The following is a 22889-nucleotide window of genomic DNA, read 5'->3' as shown; positions in this document are numbered from 1 at the left end:
GGAAGGAAGGAAGGAAGGAAGGAAGGACAGAAGGAAGGAAGGAAGGACAGAGGAAGGAAGGATGGACTGACCGGGGGACTGCATTGCTGGCCACCAAGCCTGAGTTCTGCCCACATAGTAAGGGAAGAGAACTGATTCGTACGAACTGTCCTCTGACCCCCACAGTGCCCTGTGGTGCTCATGCACACCACAAATAAAAGTGTCAACTTCTTTAGCCAGAAAGTGGTGGCGCACACCTTTAATCCCAGCACTCTGAAGCAAAGGCAGGCAGATCTCTGAGTTTGAGGCCAGCCTGGTCTACAGATCGAGTTCCAGGACAGCCAGGGCTACACAGAGAAACCCTGTCTCATGGGTGGGGAGTTGGGGAAATAGTGGATGGTTCCTGAGAAAGAACCAAGATTGGACTCTAGCGTCTACACACACATGCACACAGACACATGTGTGCCTGCATAGATGAACATACATACATATACACACCTGCATATACACACCTACCAAGATGACAACTACAATATTCTATAAACTTCGTTCAAAGGGACATGAAGATGTGCCACGTGGTTGTTGGTAGGGCTGTGTGAGGTCTTAGATCGGCACCCATTTCAGCTACCTAAAGGGTTGGATGGATGGCGGTGGCCTAGAGCAGGAAGGTTCACTGAGGGGAAAGACAAGAGAGAGTTTCGTGAATTCAGAAAAGATACTGCTGCACGGTGAGTTAACATGAGGCCACTGTCAGAACCCTAGGAAAGAGGCAAAAAAATACACAAGCCGAATCTACAGAGAACTCGGAAGCGGCCTGCCCAAGGTGCTACGGTGCTAGGCTCAGAGCAGCCATGACCCACCCTCAGGGGAAACTTCCAGCAATCGGGTGTGGAACTTAAGTGCTTGGGCATCTCTTCTCTGTAGAGGTAAAGCAGCCAGAGAAGAAGCCTCAAGTCAAGTCATGATGGGACAGCTAGGGCTTAGGCCTCAAAGAGATCTGCTAGGCGAGAATTGAAAGGACCTCGTAGGTTCACAAACTAGATGATTATGAATTTTAAGAGAGACAATTTCGTTTTATTAGAAGGGAGAGTTGCTTTTCACACTGAGGAATGAGTAGGCGGTGAGCTGAGTGAGGGGCGGTGGGTACAAAGGACGGTGGAGACAAGACAGGCATCATCTCTACCCACGAGTCTTGATGATGGGGAAAATCTTACCAGTTCCTGTTAGTCAAGGGGCCTAGTACTGTGAAACACCGCACAAAGGGAAGGCAAGAGGGAGACGGATTCCAGGGAGGGAATTTAAAACCTATCTTCAAGAAATGACACCGAATACGTCCGTCCATTAAACAACATACGATGGAAAAGACACTAAGGATGGGGATGGGTGGAGGGGGGAAGATTATAGATTGAAGGATCAATCTTGAAAAGAAAAGGTACTTCCAAGAAAGTTGTAAAGAGGAAGCTTTCGTAACAGAAGGGCAAAGAAGAAGGCAGGGAGGGAAGCCATCTTCAGAGTCCTTAAACTCAGTGGAGGGTGAGGGAGGTCAGGGGTGAAAGGGGTATGGAGAACATTGGAGAATCCCTCAGAGACTGAAACCCGGGGCGAGCAGCCTGCGGGCCCACCAGCAGCCCCTCGTGACCGATTCCGCAGCTCAGGAGGAAAACCCAGGAAATGCCTTTCATTTCCTCAAACTGAGATCGTCAAGGTCTTCTTGATTAAACATCGGGTGGGAAAAATTTTCAAGACTGAGAGTGTAACTGAAATTGTTGAGCCTGTTTGTTTGTGGTAAGCAAAACCAGCAAGAATTGCTGGGGGCTGGCTGGGCTGAGAAATGGCTGGGGTGGGAGATGGGACCAGAGCTGAGGCTGAGGCTGGGGTGAAGGGGCTGGGGAGGGGCTGAGATGGCTGGGATGGCGATGGTGCATTTGCCACACAAGCATGGGGACTTGGGCAGCAAGCCCAGCATTCCCACCCCGAGATAGAACATGAGGAGGGAAGGACAATCCCCTGGCTCTTGTGGGCTAGCCTGGTGTGCGCAGCCACAAAATGTGAACCTGCCTCAAACAAGGGAGAAGGTAACACCAGCCTCCCGAGGCTGACCTCCAGACACACGTGTGAAAGTGCACATAAGAGTTTTTAAAATCAGAAGTAGCCTGGCGTGGTGGATCATGCCTGCTGTCCCAGCCTTTAGACAAAGGCAAAAGGACTCGGGGTTCAAAATCAACTTCAGCCACATATCAAAATCAAGACCAACCTACGCTATTGGACAGTCTCAAGTCCCACATCCCCAAAAATCAACACCAAGAAAGAATTCAGGGGGTTGAAAGAGCACTGACTGCTCTTCCAGAGGTCTTAAGTTCAAATCCCAGCAACCACATGGTGGCTCACAATCATCTGTAATGGGATCCAATGCTCTCTCTTCTGGTGTGTCTGAAGACAGCGACAGTATAGTCATATACGTAAAATAAATAAATCTTTAAAGGAAGAGAGAGAGAGAGAGAGAGAGAGAGAGAGAGAGAGAGAAAGGAAGGAAGAAAAAAAGAAAGAAAGAAAGAAAGAAAGAAAGAAAGAAAGAAAGAAAGAAAGAAAGAAAGAAGAGACAAAAAGAAGAATTCAGGTAAAGGTGCTTGCCTGAATTTAGGAAAAAAAATTTTTTTCAGCCAGGGTGTAGTGAAACATGTGCTTAATCCCAGCACATGGGAGGCAGAGGTGGGTGGATCTCTAAGTTTGAGACCAGCCTGGTCTACAGAGTGAGTTCCAGGACAGCCAGGGTCACACGGAGAAACCCTGTCTTGAATAGAAAAAAACCATTGAGATAGGTCTCATTCTGTAGCCTTGTCTATGTCTACTCTGAGCTTCCTATGTAGGCCAAGTTTCTCTCAAACTTACAGAGATCCACCTGTCTCTGCCTCCCCCAGGTCTGGAATTAATGGTGTACACCACCACACCTGGCACCAATGATGTGAAACTGACCCTTGAACCCCACAAGCTAGAAAGAGAAACTGAACTGACTCCTGTAAATTGTTCTCTGACCTCCACACACGCCCCAGGGCACATGTTCACCCCTGCATACACAAAATAAAATTTAAAATTTATTTATTGATTGATTGATTGATTTTTTTTTTTTTGAGACAGGGTTTCTCTGTGGAGCCCTGGCTGTCCTGGAACTCACTCTGTAGACCAGGCTGGCCTGGAACTCAGAAATCTGCCTGCCTCTGCCTCCCAAGTGCTGGGATTAAAGGCGTGCACCACCATGCCTGACTTAATTTTTTTTTTTTTTTTTTAATGAAAGAGAAGCTCGAGATCTGAGTCAAAGTGAAGGATTAACTCAGCGGAGAAGAGAGGATGGAAGAAACAGGTTATTATACCTAGGGAGAATTCAGAGATCAAAGTCTTAAAAAAAAAGAATCATTTTATCGTTAATCTCTGTGTGTGAGAGTTGTGTGTGGTGTGGTTGTCCCCACAGAGACCAAAAGAGGATCGGAGCCCTTGGGGCTGGAGTTACAGGCAGTTGTGAGGCACCTGGCATGGGTATTGGAAACTGAATTCCTCCTGTCCTCTGCAGGAGCAATACATGCCCCTAACCAGTGAGCAGTCTCTCCAGCTCCCAGGGTCCAAGCTCTTGAAAGGCAACCTTGTTTCCAGGGGAAGCTGAGGTGGGAGGTGTGGCCTTTTCCAGGGTGGCGAATGAAAGAAGCTGAAGCTGGCCACGTTAAAGCTGGAGAAGAGCCCAGAGCCGAGGACAGACATGTGGACTCTGTGTGGTTTTGAAGATGGTGCCAGGTGATGAAAGATGAAGAGAAACCGAACCAGATGTCCAAGTTGTTAGGCACACAGTACAGATGTTGATGGAGGTACGGCTGTGAAGGCAGGAAGAGTCCGGTCCGTGCAGAGTCGGGAGCCTCTAAAGAAGAAAATCCTGCTGGTAGCATGGCCGAGCTCCTCGGTCACTTCTCCCTAATGCTGGTGTCAAGGAAGAGCTACCTTCTCTAAAGAGGGCACAGGCATTGTTAGGAGAAAAGCCAAGCCTCTGGTGCCTAAAGAAAAAGTCGTCAAAGATGAAACGGGGTGTGCGTGGACATTCCACAGCAAGAGGACACTGTGAAGCAGAGTCACGGAACAGTCTCACCGGGTAGTGAACCACAGTGAGGACCAAGGAGAAGGACATCCTGACAGGCTCGCCTTTGGAATCCAAGACAGACTATGCATTCTGTCAACACCCAGCATTTATTGTGAGGAGGCGTGGGACACTAACAGGCCCGTGGTCCAGGGCTTTTACATCCTAGGCCACCATTAGGCTGGCAACTCCTTCTCCACCTTTCCCCATTTTGCCCATGAACCTAAACGGCTTCAGACTTAACAACTCTTTTTTTTTTTGGTCAGGACATTCTCTCTCTCTCTCTCTCTCTCTCTCTCTCTCTCTCTCTCTCTCTCTCTCTTAAAGATTTATTTATTTATTTAATGTATATGAGTACACTGTAGCTGTACAGATGGTTGTGAGCCATCATATGGTTGCTGGGAATTGAATGCATCTGGCCCCAAGATTTAATATTATATGTAAGTACAGTGTAGCTGTCTTTAGACACATCAGAAGAGGGCATCAGATCTCATTATGGATGGTTGTGAGCCACCATGTGGGTGGTGGGATTTGAACTCTGGACCTTCGGAAGAGCAGACAGTGCTCTTTCCTGCTGAGCCATCTCACCAGCCCCAGATTTAACAACTCTTGAGAGTGGATTTAGATCTCACACACCCAAAGCAGCACATTTGGTTTCCCCTGCCCACCTACCTAAGGATCCTACCTCAGCTCCCATCCAGCTCCATCACCCAGACTCCCGTTTCTCCTCTTGTTCTTCTGCAAGGCAGCATAGACCAGGGAGCCACCTTGTAGACCAGGCTGGCTTCAGACTCACAAAGATCCACCTGCCTCCCAATCGCCACCATCCCTCCTCCACTCTGTTCTATCACACACTCTCACACCTTCCAAAAGGTCCCACTTGAATCCAAAAGATCACAGTTGAATAAAACGGAGATACTTTGTGTCTTCTCATGGTCTGGCCCTGCCTTCCTCTCCCACTGCATCCAACCTCTTCCCAGTCTCTGTCCATCAGCATCCGTGGCTTCCTCCCTCCTCCCTACTTGTCTGTCACCTGGGCCTTTTCTTCAGTGCTACCCATGCCGAGAGTCACATTACTGAGTACTGTCCCCAAGAGTGTTCTCTTCCACTGTCCACACGGCCCTGCCTTGTTTTCCCTGTAGGACTGTTTTACAGATTCATTTTATTTTATGGCAATGCTGGGGATGGTCCCTGGGCCTCACTCGCGCTAGGCAAGTGCTCTATCTCTAAAACACATCTCTGCTCTTTGATGTGTCTTCCATCTGGCCTGGCTGGACCACGATCCCTAAGAGTAGAGGACTCACTCTTAGGATTCTTTGGCTCAACTTTGTGCCACAGTATGCTTCCTGCCTTGAACAGACTTCCTGGTTGGTACTCAGTAAACACGGATTAAAGGCTGTTGGAGGGCGGGGTGAGGTAGGACAATGTCCCGCTGTAATTTCTGGCTCAGGTAGAAGTTCCGTCTAGTGTCATGCTTTGTTTGGGGTCAGTAGCTGGATGACACCAGAGACGGGGTAAGCTGTTTCACAGGAAGGGGTTTATTTGGGAGTCCTTTGAGGGGTACGCGCTTAGATCTGAGGTTGCGTCTGAATTGTGATTTGAGTGAAGGTTAAACCTGGGTAAAGTCTGAGGCTAAAAAACAGGGGCTCACAGTCCTTGACTACTGTCACTTCAGCCTAGTTTGCAGGCTCCGGAGCTTTCTGGGGCCCTTCCTGAGAGTGGTTATAGTCGATGCCCAAGACTCCCTCCCAGTCATCAACCCTCCCACCCGGGGAAAGTCCCAGACAGCTGTTGGCCTCCCCAAGAGAGAAACTGAATTTCACACAACCTCTAAAACTGAGATTGAAACCAAAATTGGCCCGTGGCAAGGCACATCCGCCAGCGTGTTGCCAGCTCCCGTGACACAGCTTAGCCAAGGCCTGTCCTTCCTTCCTCTGTCTCCATCATCTCCTCATGCACCCTCTCCTTTCCTCTGCCCCTCCAGGTCCGAGCCCTTCTACTCTGACTCAAATTAAATCCTCTCTCCCTCTCTCCCTCTCTCCCTCTCTCCCTCTCTCCCTCTCTCTCTCTCTCTCTCTGTCTGTCTCTCTCTCTGTCTGTCTTTCTCTCTGCCAGTTTTCATTTTAATACAGCTTAGCCAGCGTCTGGGCTACCACCAGTTAAGAGACAAAAGCAACAGGAAGCATAAAGACTCCCAGAGAAAGAGGAACAAAGAAAAGGAGCCAAAGATGACACACAATGACAGAATTAAAATTCTGTCTGAGAGAACTCAGTGAAAGAGAGCCTGCTTAGCCTGCTCAGGCCAGTTCTGCCAAAGACCAAAAGAACTAAGACAAGATATAGACAAAAACTTACAGGACTTCATTGTTTGTTTGTCTTGACAAAGTGTTTCCCTGTGTAATCCCTGTAGCTAAATAGGACCTTGAACTACTCCTGATTGATCTTTCTGACTTTACTTCCCCAATATTAGGGTTATAGCATGCATCCACACCTAGTTTACCTGGTGCCAGGGATAGAACTCAAGACTTTCTGCACGCTAGGCAGGCACTGTACCAACTGAACCACATCCCCAAGCCCTGAAAGAGGTGTTTATGTGTTTCCTTCCTCCATTACACCTGAGCAGCCACCAGTGCTGTAGGCTCGGCCTTGAAGTGCTTTCTCCTTTCCATCTTCCCCAGGATGCAGTCTTTGGAAAATGCTCTTCACTGGTCTCCATGGTGACCCCAGGACCTTCCTCTGATTCTTCATCTTGCTTAAAGTCTCCATTTTATAACATTAACGTGTAAGCGGGGTCTTTCTTTTATGTACATTTTGTTGGTGGCTCTCTATCTTAATTAGAGTGAGATTTAAATCCTGCAGGTGAGTTCGAGGCCAGCCTAGTCTACAAAGCAAGTTCCTGGACAGACTGAGCTGTTACACAAAGAAATCCTGTCTTAAAAGAAAACAAACAATGCCAGGCAGTGGTGGCGCACACCTTTAATCCCAGCACTTGGGAGGCAGAGGCAGGCGGATTTCTGAGTTCAAGGCCAGTCTGGTCTACAGAGTGAGTTCCAGGACAGCCAGGGCTATACAGAGAAACCCTGTCTCGAAAAACCAGAAAAAAGAAAAGAAAAGAAAACAAACAACAACAACAACTCCCTGTGTGTTCTCTGTTTACACAGTCTCTCTTCTGCTTATTTTCTATGTACCCAGATGCACACCTCAGACTAGGAGGGCTCTCTCTCAGGCAGACAGTACAAATTGTCCTTCTCCACCTTTTTTTATCTCCACTATCAATGCCCCCCAGGTTCCACAGATTTCCTGTGGGCTGCCTTGCCAAGGTCATGAAACTCAACCACACTCCACTAAACTTGAGATCCCCAAAGTCAGTAGTTTATCTCTTGGAGCTGTCTCCCTGATTCCTTATTCCAGGTACACTTAAGTGTTTGTGGGATCCTGAGGAAGAGACTGGATGAGAACTACCGAGCTCACAGCTCATGTCCCCAAGAGATGGGGCCTGAGTATGCCGGACACTTCGGAATGAGTGACAGCATTAAGACGTGAGAAGAAGCACTTCTGTGCCTTTCCAGCCTTTGGTCTTACCCACATCTTCCCCCAAGGCAAGCCATCGAAACTGGAATTCCTCTTTACCAGCCTGGGCCCTGGAGACTAGAATCCTCCGTTTTTTCCATGACCTAGAAGTATTGCCCTTCCCCCACCTTTGGTGTAAGAACTGGTCCTAACAAAAATTTCTAGTCCTAAGCCTCATCCTGTAGGGTCCTGCCCCATCCTGAGGAGGAAGAAGGACTGCCAATCAGAGCGTCATGAGATCTGAGCAGACGGGACCTGCTTCTCTTCCCTCTCAATTGTTTGGGCCTGAGAACAGCAGTGTGCCCAGTGGCCAACCTGACTGCCACCGTCACCAGCTGCAGCCCGCTACAATAGTCTGACTGATGCCATGTGGCAGCAGCGGTGACATCTGAGGTGACCAGCTGTTGTCATCTATCTCAATCTTAAAAAAACATGACCAACAAATAAATAATAAATCATCTTCAAAAACTTTGCTTTTTTGAAAGCTGTAACTTACAAGCTGAGAGAAAACTGGCTCTGCACAGGAGTTTCCTACTCAATGTTTCTCAGACAGAAACTAGAAACAAACCTAACAGCCATCAGGAGCATCCTTTGACTTTGGCTGTCCGCGTAAGGCAGTCTAGAGTCACCTGAAAAGGAGTCTCAGCTGAGGGATTGCCCAGGCTGTGGGGATGTCTGTGTGTGTTTGGGAGGGGGGGAGGGTTATTAATTGATGTAGGAGGCCCAAGACCACCAAGGGTGATACCATCCTCTGCACAGGGGATCCTGGGTTGTGTAAGAAAGCTTGATAGGGGCTGGTGAGATGGCTCAGCAGGTAAGAGCACCGACTGCTCTTCCAAAGGTCCCGAGTTCAAATCCCAGCAACCATATGGTGGCTCACAACCATCCATAACAAGATCTGATGCCCTCTTCTGGAGTGTCTGAAGTCAGCTACAGTGTACTTATGTATAATAAATAAATAAATAAATCTTTAAAAAAGAAGAAGAAGAAAGCTTGATAGATGGATGACTTTGGTGCACACACCATTAATCCTAGCACTTGGAAGATTGAAGTAGGCGATTTCTGTGCATTCAAGGCCAGCCTGATGCACGAATTGAGTTCCAGGCCAGCTAGGGCTATGTAGTGACAGCCTGTCTCTATGTATATGTCTATATGTACACATATATAAAATATAATAATAAAATAACTTTAAAGAATAAATTTTGAAAAAAACCAAACACTTTGATAATAATAAAAAGTAGAAAAAGAGCTGGGTAGTGGTGGTGCACGCCTTTAACCCCAGTACTTGGGAAGCAGAGGCAGGCAGAATTCTGAGTTCAAGGCCAGCCTGGTTTACAGAGTGAGTTCCAGGACAGCCAGGGCTACACAGAGAAACCCTGTGGCAAAAAAAACAAACAAAAAATCTTTTAAAGAAAGATAGGTGGGGAGGGGGGACCAGAAAGAGGGGGGCAACTCTTGGAACGTAAATCAATAAAATAATTTAATTTAAGAAAGAAAGAGAGAGAAAAGAAAAAAGAAAAAAGAAAAGAAAGAGAGAGAGAGAGAGAGAGAGAGAGAGAGAGAGAGAGAGGAAAAAGGAAGGAAGGAAGGAAGGAAGGAAGGAAGGAAGGAAGGAAGGAAGGAAGGAAGAAGGAAATAAAATTGGACCAGCAAGATGGCTCAGTGGATAAAGGTGCTTACTGGCTTTACCTAATGGCCTGAGTTCAGTTCCCAGAACCCACATGGTAGATGGACAAAACCAGCTCCTAAGAGTTGTAGTCTGGGAGCTGAAGAGATGGCTCAGTGGTTAAGAGCACTAGCTGCTCTTCCAGAAATCCTGAGTTCAAATCCAAGCAACCACACAGCAGCTTACAACTATCTATAACTCCTGTTCCAGGAGAGCTGACATCCTCGTACAGACATACATGCAGGCAAAACACCAATTTACATTAAATAAAAATGAATTATATATTAAGAAAAAAAAGGAGCCGGGCGGTGGTGGTGCATGCCTTTAATCCCAGCACTCAGGAGGCAGAGGCAGGTGGATTTCTGAGTTCAAGGCCAGCCTGGTCTACAAAGTGAGTTCCAAGATAGCCAGGGCTATACAGAGAAACCTTGTCTCAAAAAAAAACAAAAGGAAAAAAAAAAAGAGTTGTACTCTGACCGCCACATGTGGCCTGTATGCACTCACATACATAGATAGATTTTTAAATGTTCTGCTGTGTGTAGAGGATTTTCGCCTGCATGTATGTGTGTATAGGATTTTCGCCTGCATGTATGTCTCAGCACCACTTGAGTATAGTGCCTGCAAAGGCCAGAAGAGGACGTCACATCACTCACACACACACACCGAACTGCAAGTACAAATGCAAGCCAATATGCGGATGCTGGGAATTAACACTGGTCCTCTGGAAGAACATCCAGTGCTCAGAACCCTAAGCCATTTCTCCAATCCTCAAAACAATATTTTAAAATTTTGTCTTAAGACAGAAATCATCAATGTGACTGCTGGGAATGTGGGAATGGACTCAGGGGCTCACACATGCCTGCAAGCAGCTACCTGAGCTGTGTCCCAGGCCCTTCCACTCCTCAGATGTCCTTTGCCAGGCAGTGGTGGCACACACCTTTAATCCCAGCACTTGGGAGGCAGAGGCAGGTGGATTTCTGAATTTGGGGCCAGCCTGGTCTACAGAGTGAGTTCCAGGACTGCCAGGGCTACACAGAGAAACCCTGTCTAGAAAAACAAACAAACAAAACAAGCCCTTTAACTGTCTTCACCTGTGTAGAATTCTGAAGCTCCCTCTATACAGAACTTTGGAAGCCTGGGGTGTACATTTGGGGTTACATGATCTTGGGGTTCTAAGAGAATACCCCCAAATCATCTTCCAGACCTGGACCATTCTAAGACAGGGTTCTCAGCCTTCCTAACTCCATGACCCTTTAATACCGTTCCTCATGTTGTGGTGACCCCAACCATACAATTATTTTCGTTGTTATTTCACAACTGTAATTTTGCTGCTGTTATGAATCATAATGTAAATATTTGTTTTAAATAGAGGTTTGCCAAAGGGACCTCGCCCACAGGTTGAGAACCGCCGCTCCAGAGAGTAAGGGGACGCAGTTAAGATTGTTACACACTAGGATGCCCCAGATTTGGGGAGAGGGCACTGTAATGGAACTTCTTGACATGAAACTGGCAGATGACCAGAAAATACAGATATACTGGAACAGCTGTGACTTGAACCCCCAAAGACAAGAGAGGAAATAGACCTGAAGGGGTACGGGTCAGTGGCGGCAGGCTTGTCAAGCATCCAGAACCCTGGGTTCGAACCTGAAAAAACAAAGGTGCCGCTAACCACATGTGGCTTCGGAGCCCTCCAGACGTGACCATGGTCGACGGAGAGGGAAATGTGCAGAGAAGCCTGTGAGCAGTCAAGGGTGCAGAAGTGTTATAAACCATCACTCTTCAGGGAACCAGGCTTCCAGTCACAGCCCAGCTGTACCCCCTCGTTCTCCACGAATTGCCGGGCCGTTCACTGGAACTCCTCGGCCTGACCCTGCTCCCTGCTAGTCCCTGCGGCCCACAGTTCCCCGGACCCAACTCCCTTTCCCAGAACGCAGTAGTCTGAGCCCTTAGCCTGCGGTTCTCTCCTAGGCCCCAGCCTTTCCTGCCTTCGACTGAAACAGCAGCATCTTCTAAGCCCTGGGGGCTTCCCCAGGCCCCAGCCCCGACCTAGAACCCGCCCGCTGCCTGCCACACTGCCGCTTCCTCTATAAAGGGACCCGAGCGCCAGCGCCCAGGACCCCGCACAGCAGGTGAGCCTCTCCTACTCTATCTCCTTAGGCTTACCCTGGTATCAGGCATCCCTCAGGATCCTACCTCTTCTCTTGAGCCACAGCCTTTTCTATACAACCTGCCTGGATCCCCAGCCTTAATGGGTCTTGTCCTCCTGTCGTGGCTTTGATTTTTGGTCTGTTCCTGTGGTGGCCTTATCAGTCTCTCTCTCTCTCTCTCTCTCTCTCTCTCTCTCTCTCTCTCTCTCTCTCCCTCCCCACCCCCACCCCCACCCCTTCTGTCAGCCATGGTCTGATTCTATGGTGAAGCTTTCTGCTTCCCCTCTGTCTCTCCTTATCCCCGCTCACTTCAGGGACTTCAGGGCTTTCCTGCCTGTCCCCTTTTCTGTCTGTCGCCCTGCCTCTCAGGGTGGCTGTCTCAGCTGGGATGTAAGGTCTGTCTTCCGCTGTGTGCCCCGCCTCCCCTACACATACACACTCTCTCTCTCTCTCTCTCTCTCTCTACAGGTTCTCCACATGACACCGCTCAGACATCTCCGCCTCTTGAGGGTGCTTGGTGCCCCTCCTGTCTTCCTCTTGGGGCTGCTGCTGGCCCTGCCTCTAGGGGCCCAGGTGAGGCAGCAAGAGATTGGGGGTGCTGGGGTGGCCTAGCTAATTCAGAGTCCTAGAATCCTCTCCACTCTCTTCTGTCCCAGGGACTCTCTGGTGTTCGCTTCTCCGCTACCAGGACAGCCCATCAGCTCCCTCAGAAACATTTGACCCATGGCATCCTGAAACCTGCTGCTCACCTTGTTGGTAAACTTCTGCCCTTGGAGGACGGTCCAGTCCCTGCCTTTGCTCCTACTTCCCATCTCCCCACACCAACTTTTCTTACCCCTAAGGGCAGGCACCCTACTCCCATCTCCCCACCAACCATCCCAGTTGTCCAGTGCCTGCTCCCTTGGGAACGGGGACCTCTGATCCTGATCACCCCCCAATGTCTTGTGCCTCTTCCCAGGGTACCCCAGCAAGCAGAACTCACTGCTCTGGAGAGCAAGCACGGATCGCGCCTTTCTCCGACACGGCTTCTCTTTGAGCAACAACTCCCTCCTGATCCCCACCAGTGGCCTCTACTTTGTCTACTCCCAGGTGGTTTTCTCTGGAGAAAGCTGCTCCACCAGGGCCATTCCCACTCCCATCTACCTGGCCCACGAGGTCCAGCTGTTTTCCTCCCAATACCCCTTCCATGTGCCTCTCCTCAGTGCGCAGAAGTCCGTGTATCCGGGACTACAAGGACCATGGGTGCGCTCAATGTACCAGGGGGCTGTGTTCCTGCTCAGTAAGGGAGACCAGCTGTCCACCCACACTGATGGCATCTCCCATCTACACTTCAGCCCCAGCAGTGTATTCTTTGGAGCTTTTGCTCTGTAGATTCTAAAGAAACCCAAGGATTGGATTCCAGGCCTCCACTCTGACTGTTTCAAGGGTCACATCCCCACAGTCTCCAGCCTTCCCCACCAAAATAACCTGGAGCTCTCATGGGAGTCTAAGGCACTTCAGGGGACCACATCCCCCCACAGGGCCACTCCAGATGTTCAGGGGGAGACTCAAGCCTGCCTAGAAGTTCCTGTACAGAGCAGGGTTTTTGTGGGTCTAGGTCGGACAGAGACCTGGACGTGAAGGAGGGACAGACATGGGGGAGGTGGCTGGGAACAGGGGAAAGGTTGACTATTTATGGAGAGAAAGGTTAAGTTATTTATTTATGGAGAATACAAAGAGGGGAGAAATAGAAAGCCGTCAGATGACAACTAGGTCCCAGACACAAAGGTGTCTCACCTCAGACAGGACCCATCTAAGAGAGAGATGGCGAGAGTATTAGATGTGGGTGGCCAAGGGGTTCGAGAAGAAAGCACAAAGCTCTAAAAGCCAGCCACTGCTTGGCTAGACATCCACAGGGAGCCCCTGCGCCATCTGAGAAACCCAATAAACCTCTTTTCTCTGAAATCCTGTCTGCTTGTGAAATCCTTCTGTCTTGCATTGGGGGAGAGTCTTCCTGGTCTCTTGGGACACGGAGCAGGGGACACGGAACAGGGGACACGGAGCAGGGGGCACGGAGCAGGGAACACAGGCCTCAGTTGGTCCATGGGATCCGGGCAGAGCAAAGAGATGTGAAGGAGCAGGCAGCTCCCAGAGACATGGCGGATTCGTGGGAGCGAGGCAGCTTAACTGCCAGAGGAGACCCAAAGGATAAACTGGGGAGATCCGTCCAAGGGTGGGGAGAGATGAGGGTTCTGGAGAGAAGTGACCCCACCGGAGGGTGGGAGGGTGTTTAGGACTGGGAGGGTGGGGGGGTGTGTGAATCCTTGGAAGACCGGGAGCCATACGGGTTGGGAGAAATCCTGGAAGCAGGGCTGTGGGACCTAAAAGTCTGAGGAGATGGAGATATACCACAGTCAAGATATGGCAGAGGCTTCGTGGAAAACTCACTTGGGAGCAGGGACTGAAAGCAGCAGCCTGAACTCATGATCAGAGTGAAAGGAGAAGGCTTGTGAGGTTTGTGAATTCCCAGGACTGAGTTCATTCCCTCTGGGGCTGCCCCATACTCATCCTGTTAGCCCCCACCAGCCCTCCCAAAGCCCAGGCACACTTCCCAACTCTCAAGCCACCCTGCCTTCAGCCACTTCCTCCAAGAACTTAAACAGGGAGCTTTCCCTCCTCAATATCATGTCTCCCCTTATGCACTCAGCTTTCAGAGGCAGCCCCCCATGCTAAGTTCTCCCCCATGGATGTCCCATTTAGAAATCAAAAGGAAATGGACACAGGTGTGGTCTCTCTGCAGAGAAACAGACAATGATTTGCACTGGAGGGCAGAGAGGAAATGGGTTTCAGTTCTCAGGGTCCTACACACACACACACACACACACACACACACACACACACACACTCCTGATTGGCCCCAGATTGCCACAGAATCCTGGTGGGGACAACGGGGAGGAGATTCCTTGATGCCTGGGTGTCCCCAACTTTCCAAACCTCTGCCCCCGCGATGGAGAAGAAACCGAGACAGAGGTGTAGGGCCACTACCGCTTCCTCCACATGAGATCATGGTTTTCTCCACCAAGGAAGTTTTCCGCGGGTTGAATGAGAGCTTTCCCCGCCCTCTTCCCCAAGGGCTGGCTATAAAGGCAGCTGTCTGCACAGCCAGCCAGCAGAAGCTCATTCAGCGAGGACAGCAAGGGACCAGCCAGGAGGGAGAACAGAAACTCCAGAACACCCTGGAAATAGCTCCCAGAAAAGCAAGCAGCCAGCCAGGCAGGTTCTGTCCCTCTCACTCACTGGCCCGAGGCGCCACATCTCCCTCCAGAAAGGACACCATGAGCACAGAAAGCATGATCCGCGACGTGGAACTGGCAGAAGAGGCACTCCCCCAAAAGATGGGGGGCCTCCAGAACTCCAGGCGGTGTCTATGTCTCAGCCTCTTCTCATTCCTGCTTGTGGCAGGGGCCACCACGCTCTTCTGTCTACTGAACTTCGGGGTGATCGGTCCCCACAGGGATGAGGTGAGTGTCTGAGCAGCCCTTTGCTCACAAGCAAAGCAGGGTAGGAGGGCAAGGACAGGGTGAGGGAAAGAAGTGGGCTAATGGGCAGGGCAAGGTGGAGGAGTGTGGGGAGGAGACAGAGTCAGGACCTCGGACCCATGCAGCCCGTTGACTTAAACATCCTTCGGCGGATGCACAGAGGGACAAATGAATGAACAAGTGTGTATACACGCGGAGAGATCCAGATGTGGCCAGGGGAAGAGGGGAGAAGCAAGAGATAAAAATCAGAGACAGAGATGAGAGAGGCCCGAGAGATAAGGAGGGAGATGAAGGGGAGATAACGGGAGATCAAGCACAGAGGGCACCGCAGAAAGATGCCGTGGGTTGGACAGATGAATGAATGAAGAAGAAAAACCCAAAGCTGGGGGGTGGGGTGGGGCAAAGAGGAGCTGTAAGCGGGGCAAGCAGCAGGGCGGCTTCTCCTTTGGGGTAAGTCTGTCTACTAACCTTCTCTTCCTACACAGAAGTTCCCAAATGGCCTCCCTCTCATCAGTTCTATGGCCCAGACCCTCACACTCAGTAAGTGTTCCCATGCCTCTCTCTTAATTTAAGATGGGGGAAGGGCAGTTAGGCATGGGATGAGAGGGTGGGGGTGGGGAGGGACTTAAAGCTTTAGTTTGGGAGGAAAGGGAATAGGGGTCTAAGTGCATAGATGCTTGCTGGGAAGCCTAAAGGTCTCATTCTTGCCTTTGTCCCTTCCTCTCCAGGATCGTCTTCTCAAAATTCGAGTGACAAGCCTGTAGCCCACGTCGTAGGTAAGGTTTCTTCACACATGCCTTGGGAATGAAGGGGCAGGATTTGGGGGACAGGGTGCGGGGGGGGGGGTGTCGAGCCAGGCTGAGAAAAGACAGAGCTCTTGGCGACTGCACGTGAGAGAGTCAGAGCGGTGATTCAAAAGCAAGACATCAATCAGGAGGCCGCCCGGGACCTGGTAGCCAATGGGATGTGGAAAGACACAGGGTGCAGGAACCGGAAGTAAAGTGTGGGTAGCTGCTGAGGCTCAGGATGTGGAGTGTGAACTAAGACGGTGACACTGACTCAACCCTCCCTCCCTCAGCAAACCACCAAGTGGAGGAGCAGCTGGAGTGGCTGAGCCAGCGCGCCAACGCCCTCCTGGCCAACGGCATGGATCTCAAAGACAACCAACTAGTGGTGCCGGCCGATGGGTTGTATCTTGTCTACTCCCAGGTTCTCTTCAAGGGACAAGGCTGCCCTGACTACGTGCTCCTTACCCACACCGTCAGCCGGTTTGCTATCGCATACCAGGAGAAAGTTAACCTCCTCTCTGCCATCAAGAGCCCCTGCCCCAAGGACACCCCTGAGGGGGCTGAGCTCAAGCCCTGGTATGAGCCCATATACCTGGGAGGCGTCTTCCAGCTGGAGAAGGGGGACCAACTCAGCGCTGAGGTCAACCTGCCCAAGTACTTAGACTTTGCGGAGTCCGGGCAGGTCTACTTTGGAGTCATTGCTCTGTGAAGCGCGTGGCTGCTCATCTGTTCTCTACCCAGCCCCTAGTCTTACCCCTTTACTCTGACCCCTTTATTGTCTACTCCTCAGAGCCCCCCAGCCTGTGCCCTTCTAACTTAGAAAGGGGATTATGGCTCAGGATCCAACTCCATGCTCAGAGCTTTCAACAACTACGACACTCAGAAACACGAGATGCTGGGACAGTGACCTGGACGGTGGGCCTCTCGTGCACCACCGTCAAGAACTCCAATGGGCTTTCAGAATTCACTGGAGCCTCGAATGTCAATTTCTGAGTTCTGCAAAGGGAGAGTGGATCAGGTTGCCTCTGGCTCAGAATGCAGCTGGAGATCTCAGGCCTTCCTACCTTCAGGCCTTTCCAGACTCTCTCCTGAGGCGCAGTGCCCAGCCTTCCTCACAGAGCCAGCCCCCTCTATTTATAATTGCACTTACGATTATTTATTATTTATTTATTATTTATTTATTTGCTTATGAATGTATTTATTTGGAAGGCCGGGGTGTCCCGGAGGACCCAGTGTGGGGAGCTGTCTTCAGACAGACATGTTTTCTGTGAAAACGGAGCTGAGCTACCAGCTGTCCCCACCTGGCCTCTCTACCTTGTTGCCTCCTCTTTTGCTTATGTTTGAAACAAAATATTTATCTAACCCAATTGTCTTAATAACGCTGATTTGGTGACCAGGCTGTCGCTACATCACTGAACCTCTGCTCCCCACGGGAGCCGTGACTGTAATTGCCCTACGGGTCATTGAGAGAAATAAAGATCGCTTGGAAAAGAAATGTGATTTCTGTCTTGGGATGAAGTCTGCGACCGTCTCTCTGCAGAGGCCTAAAGTCTCTGGGTCCTGATCTTGGTCTTTATACCCCTGGGCCATTAAGACCCTCAAGACCCCTGTGGAACAAAAGGCAGCCAACAGCCCTACCTCTCCCCGGAAACAGGAGCCTAACCTTAATTACCTTTGCTCCGGGGCATGGGAATTTCCCACCCTGGGAATTCCAGTACCTACCGGGAAAGTACTGCAGTTCTTTCCGGCTGTTGTGGCTCCCTCCAATGGAGCTGGGGAGGAGCCACATTCTCAGGCACCTGAATCACAGCCAAGGAAGAGTCACAGAGCTTCAGGTGTCTAACTGCCTACCCTGCACCATTCAGCCTGCCTCTGAACAGGCAGAGCAGGCACAGTCCACAGAGAGGAGAACTAAGTTCTATCCCTGCTCCATGCCAGGCTGGGTTCGGCCAGCTCTGTCTTTCAGTCACCAGCCCCTTTATTTTTCTAAACCTCTGAAGATGAGAGAAATAGTTTTTAAAAAGGCACAGGGCTGAAAATGTGACTCTGTGGAGCGTGTTGGGGTGAGGGAGGATGCCCAGTGTATGGGATACCCTGAATTCAAAACCCAAGGCAACACAACAAAGAAGGAGCCATGGCTGGCTTTGGTTTCCCAAGGTTTCAGACAAATGATGAATGTATTGAGGTGGGTGGACTGGAAAGAGAAAAACACCTTGTTTAAATGCTTTGTTGTTGGTGGTGGTTTTTAAATTACTTAATCACATATGCAGGGCCTTGGATTTTATCCCAACACCAATAATAATAATAATAATAATAATAATAATAATAATAATAATAATTTATTGTTGTTGTTATTCAATAGCACTTGCTGAAGCAGGTAAGGCCGACTTTATTCAGAATTAGTTATTGGTGTAGAGACTTGTAGAGTGTCCATTTCGAGCAAGTAGGTCTTAAGAGCCCCAGCAGGGTGGGCGTTAGGGGGATGGCAAATGACTAATAGGAAAGAAAAATCCGGGGTAGGGGGACTCTGTCTAAACAGATCAGACAAGATGCCTGTTGAGACAGGCCAGGTGAGCAGACATCACCTCAGGGGTTGCACGGGATGACTGAGGGTGATCCCGTCTAGGAGGGAGAGCTTGCTAAACAGACTGAATGGGGCTTTTCACTAAAACTAGGTTTTATAAGGAAGACAATGACTAGGTATAGAAGGTTCAGAAGCCTGACTAGACTTTAGCCTAAATTGGTCACCCTCTCACCCACTGGAAAGCTCTTGTGCAGAAGGTCCAAGGCACATAAGGAGTGGGTGCGTAACCATGCCTTTAATCTCAACACTTAGGAGGTAGGGGCAGGTAAATTATTGAGGGCTTCAAGGTCAGTGGGAGAAGAAGAGGAGGGGGAGGAAGAGGAGGGGGAGAAGGGGGGAAGGGGAGAAAAAGGGAAAGAAGGAAGAAAGAAAAAAGAAAAGAACAGAAAAGAAGAGGAAAGGAAAGAAGAGAAGTCGGGTGTGGTGGCACACGCCTTTAATCCCAGCACTTGGGAGGCAGAGGCAGGCAGATTTCTGAGTTCGAAGCCAGCCTGGCCTACAAAGTGAGTTCCAGGACAGCCAGGGCTATACAGAGAAACCCTGTCTCGAACCCCCCCCCCCAAAGAAAAGAAAAGAAAAGAATATGGAACTGGAACCCCAGTGTGCTCTTTGTTGGTTGGGCCAACAAAGGGGAAAACCAACCACGTGGTATGCTGCGGGGGTGGGGTGGGGGTTGGGGGGGTGACCCACTAGGGTGACCTAGATAGTGCCTGGGTTCCCCTCTGCCTCCTCCAGCCATGGCGTGTGTGTGGGGGGCTGCTGTTACTCATCTTAGGGGCCTCCCACTCACCCAACTTTGTAAGTGTGAACCAAAGGTGAAGACATTCCATTTCTAGAAAGGACCCCAGGGCATCGCTTCCTCCTCCTCGGACACAATCCCCTCCCCCACCCCACCCCTGCCATTTTCAGCTCCTTTGCTTTCTTCATTAGTCTGCCCCTTAATGTGCCTGCGACTGACCTGATGCCCCTTAAAGAAGGGCTGTCAGAGCCCGAGGTGGTCCACGCCTTTAGCCCCAGCCCTGGAGAGGCGGCAAGGCAGGCTGATCTCTGAGTTTTGAGATCAGCCTGGTCTACATAGTGAGTTTCCGGTGACCCAGGACTATATATGAGACCTGGGCCTATAGGTAGATAGAATGATAGATGATAGATAGATAGATAGATAGATAGATAGATAGATAGATAGATAGATGATAGGGCATCCATCCATCCATACTACATACATATAACCTATCAGGCAGCCAGCAGTGATGAACTGATGGGCCCAACCCACGGAGCTTTGTTCCACAGTCTTTGGAGGTTTTCTCTCTGGGAACGAATCCTGCCTACCTTCTCGTGTTGACTACTCCTCACAGCGAGGCAGAAGCCAGGAGCAAGAGCGTATGTGAGGGAGTCTTGTGGGGACCAGGTCTTTGCTACTTTGTGGGTTCTTTCTCCCACCCTTTCTCGCCCTGGTTTTTACCCCCAACACTAGATAGGAGAGAAATAAGGATCGAGGACAGAAAGGAATTAGGAAAATCCGTGAGTCTAATATCTTTCCTTTCGTTTCTTCTTTGACCCACAACTGCTAACAAACCGCAACCAACCTCCCTAAACTGGCAATCAGCATCCTGGCAATCAGAATGCTGGCAGAAGTCTCAGGGTTTAATAAATCCCTTCTTCCGCCCTCTTGGACCCCTGGCCTTAGAGCCAGGGCGTGGGTGCAACAGGTGTCCACAGTTCAAAGCTGGGTCATCCACACCTGCACGTGCCCCAGAATCAAAAACCACGTCTGCATTTCCGTGAAGACACTGGCATGGGCCGACATAGTTTACATTCTTTATTTTCAAAATTCGTGTCCTACATTCCGCCCTCTCCCCCCACCCCACCACGCCCCCGGCCGCTCGGTACTGTCGGGGTCATGGACATCACGATTCACACATTCGCACTGTCAGTCGATCCTCCAGGAACTCAGATGGCTGTCACCCCACCATCACCGCCCCGAAGAAGGTCTTCCCTCTCCTGTAGTCCACCATGTCGGGGTGACTGATGTTGACGTAGACCCTCTCGCCGCTCCGGAGCTGCGCCAGGCCGCCGAACCCCACGCTCGTGTACCATAAAGACCCGTACCCGATGGGGTCCACAACAGGGGTCACGGTCTCCGCGCCCTCCAGCAGCAGCTCGGGAGAGCCCCGCCCGTAGGCGCCCCCCGCGCGGTACAGGGCGCTGCGCAGCGTGAGCGAGCGAGCGCGGCTTCGGCCGGCAGGGGGCGCCCTGCCCCGGTACCCGACGTGGCAGTAGAGGTAATAGACGCCGTCCTGTGGCAGTGCCAGCCCGTGGGTTGGGGAGAACTGCGCGCCGCTCTTCAGAAACGCTTCTTCTTGGCTCGCCTCCCAGCTGAGCCCTTGCCCATTCATCCTTGCGCCTGCAGAAAGGGACACGCGTGAGCGCTCGGGCCGTGATCTCTAGGTCGGAGACCCGGGCAGGATGAGCAGGGACCTGGAGCGGAGGGGCGGGGTCTTCCTCCTTCTGTGGTACCTCACGGGGAGGGGCAGGAATAACGGTGCTATCACCCGAGGGGACTAAAGTGGCGAGATCCCTACCGGTTTTTACCTGTTTCCTGAAAAGTCGTAGCGAGGGAGAAGTTGGTGGAGAAGTTGGGAAAATACCAGAAGTGACTTAGCAGAGCCAAAGGACTCTCGCTTACTGTGGGGGTGCATAGCCGGCACTCTTCGGGTCTACCAGATGCTTACCTATGAGGTGGGCAGCAGGGAGCTCGGGGTTGAGGTCAGTTTCTGGTTTCCCCTTTGGCAGCTGTTGAACCCCTGGATCTGGTGTAGAATCCGCAGCTGGAGACAGGATAGTCATCCACGCAGATGCCTCCCGAGAGGACTGTGCAATAGGGCCCTGGGATGTGGAGCCTAGAATCCTGGAAGCATAGGATCTCTGAGGATGCAGACGGGGGTCAGGAGTCTGTGAGAGGCTGGAGGGTGAGGGCAAGATGCACGACGGTTTGTTGTCATCCAGTCTTTTCTGAGCCTGTGCTCCTGAGCCAATGATCTCAACCTGGATGGGTAGGTAGGGTTAGAGTGCCCAGAGGTCAGATTTGGCTAATGGCAACTCCCCCCCTCCCACCGTAGAGCCCAGCCCTAAGGCCTGGGCCTGCAGTGCCCTCCCTAGAATGCATCTTGCTAGAAGAACAAACAAAGCCAATGTCTGTAGGCAGAGAGACGCAAGCGCAGTGTATCTGGAAGAGAAGCCAACCAGGAAGGGGCTTGAAAATTCAGGCTAGGATTGCCTGGAGAGTGCGCAAAGACAGACCAGGCATTCCCTCTGGGGAGAGCGGCCAGTTGAGCCTGGTGGGCAAAAAAAGCACAGCCATAAGTAAATAAACACCTACAAGAGGCAGCCCTCTGTCGCCCGTTGCAGCCACTCACCCGACGTCCCTGATCCTGGGGCACCAAGGCCAGCACAGCCAGGACAGTGATAGGCACTGCCAACAACAGGGTCACCAGGGAAGTAGCTCCTGCCACAGCCAGCAAGAGGCAGCCCCTCCCCTGGGGTCTCCCACCCAGGCCCTTCAGTCCCCGTGTCCCCATCCAGACTTAGAACTAGGACCGGGGGCAGGGGCTTTCATACTTCAGGGGTAGGGCCACCCCCGCCCCTGCAGATCCACACACCTGCCCCCTGCCCGGGACTTTCCGAACACCCTTTCTCCCCTCACCCAGCTTCCTGTTTACCCAGCGCTGGGGCCGGGGTTGGGTGGCTGGATGCCTGAGTTCTCTGAACTGGTGAAGGAGATGGGGTAACGAGAGGTTTTCAAGGTAAAGATGAAGGGGGGCTTAGCAGGGAGGGAAGATGAAGCCCAGGGAAGGAAGGCAGCTTGCAGAAGGCCAGGCAAAAAACAAGGTTGTAATGGCCAGGTAGGACTCCAGGTATCTCGTGTGTTCTTCATGCTTCTGGACCTTACAGTGCTGGAGGGAGGGTTGCAAAGACACACACACCTGCACACATGCATGCACACGCACACGCACCCACAGGCGTGAGGAGATGGAGTGGGAGGCCAACAAGGGTCGGCTGTGTGTCTGCGTCCCTGAGACGGCCCTCTCCCCACACTGGCTGACTTCTTCCTGTTTCAGTCTATAAAAACAGATGGGAAAGGCGGAATCAAGTGGGTCTGGGTCCGCAGTGGTTATGGCTTTATGAAGAAGGCTCAGCCTCCCCCCCCCCAGGACAGAGATGATGACACCTCTGTCCTGATAAAGCAATGCAGAAGCACACTCCACCTCAAGGGAATCCATCCAGAATGAGCCTCCTCCATTAGGAAGCATCAAATACTTATAAATAAGGGACAGGGCAAATGAATGTATGAATGAATGAATGAATGAGCAATTTGTTGACTTCAATGAACATCAGGAACTGAATTAATGGCACCTGAGGGGCAGCTGATTGGAGCCTAGGGAGGAGTAGGTCAGAGGAAGGTGGACAGAAGTCTCAGGCCATGTCCCCTTCCTGGTAACCTTGCAGTCTCTATGTCCCAGACC

General features: G+C 51.0%; 3 protein-coding genes across 6 annotated transcripts; 2 read left to right on the top strand and 1 right to left on the bottom strand.

Annotated features, from left to right (window-relative positions):
* Window positions 1–11268: 11268 nt before the first annotated feature.
* Window positions 11269–13423, top strand: Lta (lymphotoxin alpha). Its single transcript, XM_021218398.1, has 4 exons — window positions 11269–11461; window positions 11948–12052; window positions 12136–12235; window positions 12438–13423. The coding sequence occupies exons 2-4, from the start codon at window positions 11957–11959 to the stop codon at window positions 12848–12850; spliced, it is 609 nt and encodes a 202-aa protein (XP_021074057.1). The 5' UTR covers window positions 11269–11461; window positions 11948–11956; the 3' UTR covers window positions 12851–13423.
* Window positions 13424–14523: 1100 nt separating this feature from the next.
* Window positions 14524–17285, top strand: Tnf (tumor necrosis factor). 2 transcript variants are annotated; one of them, XM_021218152.1, is made up of 4 exons: window positions 14524–14979; window positions 15483–15537; window positions 15726–15773; window positions 16076–17285. In XM_021218152.1, the coding sequence occupies exons 1-4, from the start codon at window positions 14524–14526 to the stop codon at window positions 16492–16494; spliced, it is 978 nt and encodes a 325-aa protein (XP_021073811.1). In that variant the 3' UTR covers window positions 16495–17285. The 2 variants fall into 2 exon arrangements, with proteins under 2 accessions (XP_021073811.1, XP_021073813.1); XM_021218154.1 differs by lacking the exon at window positions 15726–15773 and having other exon boundaries at window positions 14633–14979.
* A 2885-nt stretch (window positions 17286–20170) lies between these two features.
* Window positions 20171–21959, bottom strand: Ltb (lymphotoxin beta). 3 transcript variants are annotated; one of them, XM_021218458.1, is made up of 3 exons: window positions 21783–21959; window positions 21099–21411; window positions 20171–20770 (listed from the first exon to the last, which is right to left on the bottom strand). In XM_021218458.1, exons 1-3 carry the CDS (start codon window positions 21942–21944, stop codon window positions 20328–20330), a joined length of 918 nt encoding a protein of 305 aa, XP_021074117.1. In that variant the 5' UTR covers window positions 21945–21959; the 3' UTR covers window positions 20171–20327. The 3 variants fall into 3 exon arrangements, with proteins under 3 accessions (XP_021074117.1, XP_021074118.1, XP_021074119.1); XM_021218459.2 differs by having other exon boundaries at window positions 20275–20770; window positions 21099–21194; window positions 21779–21944; XM_021218460.1 differs by lacking the exon at window positions 20171–20770 and having other exon boundaries at window positions 21099–21170; window positions 21783–21944.
* Between the last annotated feature and the right edge of the window lie 930 nt (window positions 21960–22889).

This window comes from Mus pahari, chromosome 18 (genome assembly GCF_900095145.1).
Source record: "Mus pahari chromosome 18, PAHARI_EIJ_v1.1, whole genome shotgun sequence".
Classification (NCBI taxonomy): Eukaryota; Metazoa; Chordata; class Mammalia; order Rodentia; family Muridae; genus Mus; species Mus pahari.
The sequence above is the reverse complement of the archived record's forward strand: the minus strand, read 5'-3'. Positions and strand labels throughout refer to the sequence as shown.